General features: G+C 57.2%; 1 protein-coding gene across 1 annotated transcript in view; it reads right to left on the bottom strand.

Annotated features, from left to right (window-relative positions):
- The window catches only part of PIF1 (PIF1 5'-to-3' DNA helicase), a 7,903-nt gene extending 905 nt beyond the window's left edge, over positions 1–6,998 (bottom strand). The window contains exons 1-10 of the mRNA XM_021706506.1: positions 6,924–6,998; positions 6,082–6,214; positions 5,875–6,000; positions 5,600–5,753; positions 5,396–5,510; positions 5,212–5,318; positions 2,745–2,884; positions 2,090–2,196; positions 1,082–1,169; positions 774–919 (exon numbers count right to left, since the gene is read on the bottom strand). Of these exons, the coding sequence (XP_021562181.1) occupies positions 774–919; positions 1,082–1,169; positions 2,090–2,196; positions 2,745–2,884; positions 5,212–5,318; positions 5,396–5,510; positions 5,600–5,753; positions 5,875–6,000; positions 6,082–6,214; positions 6,924–6,998 (1,191 nt within the window). The remainder of the gene's footprint in view (positions 1–773; positions 920–1,081; positions 1,170–2,089; positions 2,197–2,744; positions 2,885–5,211; positions 5,319–5,395; positions 5,511–5,599; positions 5,754–5,874; positions 6,001–6,081; positions 6,215–6,923) is intronic.
- Positions 6,999–7,367: the final 369 nt, after the last annotated feature.

Raw genomic sequence — 7,367 nt, 5'->3', positions numbered from 1 at the left:
CCAACTCAAAAAAAAAAAAGCTGAGGAATGGGGTGAGAGAGCTTGGGTGCTGGGTCAGACAGATTTGGAGCTGAATCCTGGCTCTGCCACTCACTAGCTGTGACCTTAGACAAGTTCCTTAACCTCTTGGAGTCTCGGTTTCTTCCTCTGTAAAACAGGAATGATGATGATGATGATTTTTCTGAGTGGGAGTCTCACTCTGTTGCCCAGGCTGGAATGCAATGGCATGCTCCAGGCCACCGCAGCCTCGACCTGCTGGGCTCTGGCTATCCTTCTGCCTCAGCCTTCCCAGTAGCTGGAACTACAGGTGTACGTCACCATGCCTGGCTAAGCTTTTGATTAACTGTAAAGACGAGGTCTTGCCAAGTTGCCCAGGCTGGCCTTGAACCCCTGGGCTCAAGCTATCCTCTTGCCTCCGCCTCCCAGAGTGCTGGGATTCCTGCAGTTGCGAGCCTCTGTGCCTGGCAGGAATGATTACGAGTTACAGCTACCCTTCCTACAGTTGTCCTTGGGACTACATTGAATCTATCTGGTAGTGGTTCAGAAAATGGCAGGGCAGGAAACGGCAGGGGGGAAGTGACTGTGTCTGAGAAAGAGAGAAGAGGTGGGCTGGGATATTCCCTAAAGAAAGGTTTATTTTACTCCTGGTAACTTTCCATCTGGGGTAAGCTCAGCCCCCATAAAGCCTTCAAGACACATACACCCCGACATGCTGCAGCAGCCATATGCTGCCCATCCTCCGCCCCGCCCCCGCCCCCGCCCTGGGAGCTCACCTGGCTCTTGTGGATGGACATTGCCCAGGCCAGCTGGAGTGGCAGCTGCTGCCGGCTGAGGAGCTGGCCCCCGGCAGCCTGCACCGTCCAGCGGTCAGCGCGAATGACCTCAGTGACTCCACACAGGAACCGCACCTGGGGCAGCCCTGAGGAAGGCATGGAGAAGTCTGACCTCCCAGTCCTGCTTCCGGGCTCGGGGGAGGAACAGGGGCCTTTGGGACTTTTCTTCCTAGCCTGCAGCTCCTCTCACTTACCCTGGGCCCTGCTGAAACCCCAGCCACGGGACTGCCACCACCTCCATCACTCACCTCTCCCTTCAGCCTCGAACCCGACCACCATGCCGCGAGCGCCATTCACCAGGCCCCGAGACACGGCCAGGTTCTTTACCAGCATCACCTGCGAGGGAGAGAGAACTGGAGTGCAGAGAGGGAGGGAGGAGCCCGGAGAGAGGAACAGAGGGGTGCAGGGGGAGGGAGGGGCTGGCAGAGAGGGGTGCAGAGGACCGAGGAGTGGTGACAGAGGAAGAGGAGCAGAGGCAGGCGAGGAGAGGGAGGGACAGAGTGGAGGAGCCCAGGGAGGAAGCAGGGATGGAGGGCAGCCCTTCCCCCATCCGGCCGCAGCTCAGCACTTGCTCAGCACTTGCTTCGCACAGAGGCTGAGGGCGGGGCGGTGCCAGCAACACCAGTCCCAGCCCTCATCTCGGCCACCAGCTGGCGGCACCCCCGGAGCAGGCTGCCTTATCCTCCTGGGCCTCAGCTTCCCCTTGTGTGCCAGGAGAGCGGCATTTGCCCAGGCTGCCTCCGAAGGAGGTGCTGACGACCAGCGAGGCAGCCTACGCGGGGGTCAAAAGGGATGGGGTTTGTCAGGGGATGCTCACGTGGGCCACACACCTCGAGGTCCGGCTACTTTTCTTTCAGCAGCTCTGTGCCTGCACCTTCTCCTTAGGTGGTCTTTGGAACCCAAGGAAAGTCTCCTGTTCCACCCACCCCCAACAGTGTGGGAGGAATCAAGACCCTCTCCAGTTTGTATGGGATGGGCACTTCTCTCCCCATTTTAGAGGTAAGGGGGTAGAACTTCAGCCTGAGAAAGGGACTCGCCCAAAGCCACGCTGCTTGGAGGAGCTCCAGGTGTAGGAAGAGAAAGGCAGTGGGAAGTGGAAGACAGGCGGGGGGGACCCAGGAGGGCGGGAGGGAGGTTTCGGCGTGGTCAAAGCTGGGCCCACAGCCGCAGAATGGCCTGGGAGGAGAAGGCCGGATCAGGGAGGCCCACGCAGGACAGCCCAAGTTTCCAGGGTCCAGGCCCTGCCTCCCACTCACCTGGGCCCCCAGCTTCAGCTGAAGGAGCCGGCTGACGGGACACTGGGCATCCAGGGTTCGGGCCAGCTCAGGGTCACTGTCCAAAGCCTCAAAGCTGTGTACCTCACCTGTGCAAACAGATGACAAATCACTGACCTGCAGCTATTTGAGTCTGCATCTCACTCTGTTGCCCAGGCTGAAGTGCAGTGGCACGCTCATGGCCACCGCAGCCTCCACCCTCTGGGCTCAGGTGATCCTTCTGCCTCAGTCTTCCATGCAGCTGGAACCACAGTCACGTGCTACCACGCCCAGCTAGTTTTTTGATTTATTGTAGAGGGCGGTCTTGCCAAGTTGCCCAGGTTGGTATCGAACCCCTGGACTCAAGCAATCCTCTCACCTCGGCCTCCCAAAGTGCTGGGATTCAGATGTGAGCCACTGCACCTGGCGCAGCTCATTATTTAGATGAGGGCATGGGACCATGCAGGAGGGATGGCTCAGGTCTAGCTGGGGCTATGGAACCAGTCCACCACACCTCTGCAAATGTGAACGCCCTTTTGGACACAGAGGCTGGGAGCCTAGATACCCCAATGAACCTATGGGCCCAGGCTGCCTGGGGGCCACATGGGCTTGATGGCCCCTCCCAACTGGCCTTGCCCGGCCTAGGCTCCCAGCTCACCTGGCAGCTCCCGCAGCTGTCTCTTGTTGGTGAGGGCCACGTCATCCTGGTGGGTGCAGAGCCGTGTGGCCACGATCCCATCTCTTCCTACCTTGTGGGCGGCTGTGGCCCGGAGCTGGCGGGCTACCTCCTCTGAGCACCTGTGGGGACTTGGCTGTTAGGGCAGAGCCCACCTGAACAGCAGGGAAAGGGGGGAATGTGGCAGTATGGCCCAAGAAGCAGGCCTTGGGTCGGGCCTTGAGGAAGGAGGCAAGACTTGCTGGGCCCCAGGCTGGCCCACTGGTCCCTTTCCGGCATGGGGGACATGTGTGGTGTGGGGTGGTGCAGGGCTGTGGCCACAAGTGGGCACCCTTCCCTGTGCTGCCCCAGGTAGGAGCTGGCCCCCTCCCACTCCACAGTGCTCCCGAGGAAGTTGGCTATGATGAGTGTGGACCAGAGGCCTGCAGGACCTGGATGAGGGGCTGATGTTGATCCTATAATCCTGGCTGCTCTGCAATCAGGTCGGCCTCCAGGGTGCCGTCATCTAGCCCCTTGCCTGCCACCCTGGGTGAACGATCTAGCCTATGTTTCTCTTTTTTTTTTTTTTTTTGGAGTCAGAGTCTCACTCTGTGGCCCAGGTTGAAGTGCAATGGCACGCTCCCGGCCACCATAGCCTCAACCTTCTGGGCTCAGGCGATCCTTCTGCCTCAACCTTCCAAGTAGCTGGAACCACAGGCGTGTGTGACCACAGCTGGCTAATATTTTGATTTATTGTGGAGACAAGTTCTCACCAAGTTGCCCAGGCTGGTCTCAAAACTCTGGGCTCAGGCAATCCCCTCACCTCCGCCTCCCAAAGTGCTGGGATTACACTTAGGGTTAGGGTTAGACATGCCTGGCCCCCTTGTCTTTCAGGGTCTAGCTCTTGGTGTGTCTTCTGCCCTCCTGCCTGCTTTCTACTTCCATATGGCATACTAACCTTCTGTCCTAGCTGAGGAGAGATCATGTCTGCAACCTCCCCTTCCCCACCAAGAGGCCCCACAGGCTCTAAGAGTAGAAAGAACCTGGGTTTTAGAGTCAGACCTAGGTTCCAATTCAAGCTAAGCCACTTACTGGCCACTTTGGGTGAGTCACTTCACCCCTCTGACCCTCATTTTCTGCAACTATGAAATGGGGGTATTAACAACTCTGAAAACTTTGGAGGCCAGAAAGCCAGGGGTCAATATATTCAAAGTGTTAAAAAAAAAAAACTAGCAGGGTACAATGGTTCATGCCTATAATCCCAGCACTTTGGGAGGCCGAGGTGAGAGGATTGCCTGAACCCCTGGGTTCGAGAGCAGCCTGGGCAACTTGGTGAGACCTCATCTCTACAATAAGTCAAAAAATTAGCTGGGCATGGTAGTGTGTGCCTATAGTTCCAGCTGCTTGGAAGGCCAAGGTGGAAGGATTGCCTGAGTCCAACAGGTTGAGGCTGCGGTGGTTGGGAGCGTGCCACTGGCCTCCAGCCTGGGTGACAGAGTGAGACTCCTACTCAAAAAAAAAAAAAAAGAAAAAGAAAAAGAAAAGGAAAGAAAAAAAAAACCTAACTGGAAGCTGTATGAAGAAATAAAGATTTCAATTAAGGTAAACACATGGGCAATTACAAAAGCTAGTTTTTTGTTTGTTTTGTTTTTGAGTGGAAGTCTCACTATTGCCCAGGATGGAGTGCAGTGGCACCTCACAGCCACCACAAGTCTCTATCTGCTGGGCTCAGGTAATCCTTCCACCTCAGCCTTCCAAGTAGCTGGAACCACAGGCACGTGGCACCATGCCTGGCTAATTTTTCTGATTTATTGCAGAGACGAGGTCTTGCCAACTTGCCCAGATTGGTCTCAAACCCCTGGGCTCAGGCAATCCTCTCATCTCAGCCTCCCAAAGTGCTGGGATGACAGGCATAAGCCACCGTGCCCAGCTAGGGAACTTCTAATTTATGAGAATAATGTATTTTTGTGCCAGTCCCCATGCTGGGTGTCAGGGGCTCAGAGCAATGATCTCCTATGGGGTTATGCTCCTGATTACACTCAGTCCTGGATTGCCCAGTGTCCTGGCCAAGGCTCCTCTTTCTGTACAGACTGCTTGCTTCTGAGAACTAGCGTTTCCCTCACAATTTTTTTTCTTTTTTGAGTCAGAGTCTTACTCTGTCGCCCATGCTGGCATGCTCTCACCCACCAAGGCCTCTACTTGCCGGGCTCAGGTAGCTGGAATCACAGGTGTGAGCCACCATGCCCGGCTAATTTTTTTGACTTATCGTAGAGACGAGGTCTCGCCAAGTTGCCCAGGCTGGTCTTGAACCCCCGGACTCAGGCAGTCCTCTCGGCTCTGCCTCCCAAAGTGCTGGGATGATGGGCATGAGCCGCTGCGCCCGGCTTCCCTGCTCTTTGATTCCCCGTGTTCCACTGTGACCCCTATTTGGACCCTCCTCCCGCAGCCCCTTCTCTCTGCCAGGGCCCACCTGCCCAGCCTCACAGCCTGCAGCAGAGAGATGAAGCTCGGGTCCGCCTGCCTCCACGCCTCGGTTAGCTCCAGGATCACTGGCACACACTTTTTCCAGCTCTTGGCCTAGTGGGGAAAGGCTGGGGGTGGGTCAGGAGGCAGAGCAGATGCCCATGGGGGGCAGGGCTAGGGGTGAGTGGTACCTGGAAACAGAACTGCGGGGGCTGGGAACCCTTTGTCACAGGCGGCAGCTGTAGGAAATCCCCAGAGATGATGAGCTGGATTCCCCCAAATGGCTTGTTCTGCTGCCGGACAGCTCTGGGGAGGAGGGTTGGGGGCTGGTGGGTTCCACATGGAAGACCACCAGATTCCAGCCCTCACCTGCTGCCCTCGCTGTACACACTGACCTGGCCACGGCCTCCAGCTTGTCAAACAGTTCTGCCTCCACCATTGAGATCTCGTCAATGATCAGCCGCTGGCAGTTCAACCAGCCCTGCCGCACGCCTGGCCTTTGGGCCAGGGCTACACACTGAGCCAGGGGCGCCTGGCCTGAGCCGATGCCTGTAAGTGGCACTATTCAGCCTGGGCTAGGACCCAAGCCTCCTCTCCACCTGACCTCCCCTCCCTCCCTCCCCACAGGCCCAGTTTGCTTTTGCCTTGAGCCCTAGGGCCCCCCACGTACCTGCAAAGGCATGGAGGGTGGTGCCCCCGATGTGGCAGGCTGCCACCCCAGTGCTGGCTGTGGCCACCGTGCCTGTGGGTGGCAGTGAGCCCAGGATACGCTTCAACAGATAGGACTTCCCTGTCCCTGGACATGGAGCAAAATCAGGGCTGCGTGCTCCCCTCCCACCCGACCACGGTCCTCCTGGCCCCTCTGTGCTCCCACTACCTGCGCTTCCAGTGAAGAAAATGCTCTGGCCTTTGAGGACGACCCTCAGCACAGCAGCCTGTTCCTCAGAAAGCTGTGGCTTGGCAAGGGGCAAGCTCAGCTTCTTCACAGGCAGGTGCCACCTTGCAGCTTCCTAGGGAAAGACAGGGCTATCTCAGGGCTCCTTCCCCTCCCTGGGCCTTGTCCCCACCCTTCCCAGCCAATGTGTGAGGGTAGGCCTGGCAGCTCTGTGTCTGTCTGCTGGCTTAATTCCTCGAGCTCTTAGGCAGCCCTGGCTCACCTGGATATCTTGCCAGCAACGATTGGGGCCCAGGTCTCTCCTTGAGCCCTGAAGACCCCCACTGTGTAGATCCGGATCCTCCCTCAGCTCCCTGCCCCAGGCTCCCTAACACTCCTGGTCCTGTCACCCAACTCTCCTCCACAGTTCTCTTGCATCACAAGCCTGCCTTCTCATCTTGAAATACCCAAGCAAGGCCAGCTCAGCCTGTAATCCCAGCAGGTTTAGAGCCCGAGGTGGGAGGATCCCTTGAGCACAGGAGTTTGAGACCAGCCTAGGCAACATCGAGAGAACTTGACTCTACAGAATACCAAAAAATTAGCCAGGCATGGTGGCACGTGCCTGAAGTGCCAGCTACTCGGGAGGTTGAGGCAAGAAGTTCTCCTGAGCCCAGGAAGTCAAGGCTGTGGTGTGTCATGATCGCGTCACTGCACTACAGCCTGGGTGACAGAGTGAGACCCAGACTCGATGAACACATACACACATACATAAGACATAAAAGTCAAAATATCCAAGCAAAACCCTGCCTCGCCAGGCTCCTTCTTGCCCGCCTCTGTCTTCTCACCAGTTCAGAGTCAGTCTGGGGCCCACGGCCCCAGCCACAAACACCATCAAACCCACCCGACTTTGTCCTCTTCATCTGATCGGACTGTGGGCTGCCCCCTGACCCCTACACTCTCTCCTGAAGATCCCCCCTGCCCGGGCCTGTGACACTCTCCTAGTCTCCATCAGAAGTCTCCTCTCCAGGCTTCCTCTGTTTCCTCTTTTAATGTGGCCTGGGTCCTGTGTCCTCTTTTCACTGACCCAGTCTCAGGAGTTGCACTATGGCAGGCACAGGCACACTTTCCACACCCGTCACACTCAGGTGTATGATGGGCATCTCATCGGAGGTAGCCAGCAACCCCCTCAAATACCCCCAGGGCTTCCCCCTAAACTTGGCCCTCCTCAGTCAGTCTCTTCCTTTTATTTTTTTGAGTCGGAGTCTCACTGTCACCCAGGCAGGAGCGCA

Source organism: Carlito syrichta, unplaced genomic scaffold (genome assembly GCF_000164805.1).
Source record: "Carlito syrichta isolate Samal-C Ts95f unplaced genomic scaffold, Tarsius_syrichta-2.0.1 Scaffold315650, whole genome shotgun sequence".
In the NCBI taxonomy this organism is placed as follows: Eukaryota; Metazoa; Chordata; class Mammalia; order Primates; family Tarsiidae; genus Carlito; species Carlito syrichta.
This window is presented reverse-complemented; position numbering and strand designations above follow the sequence as displayed.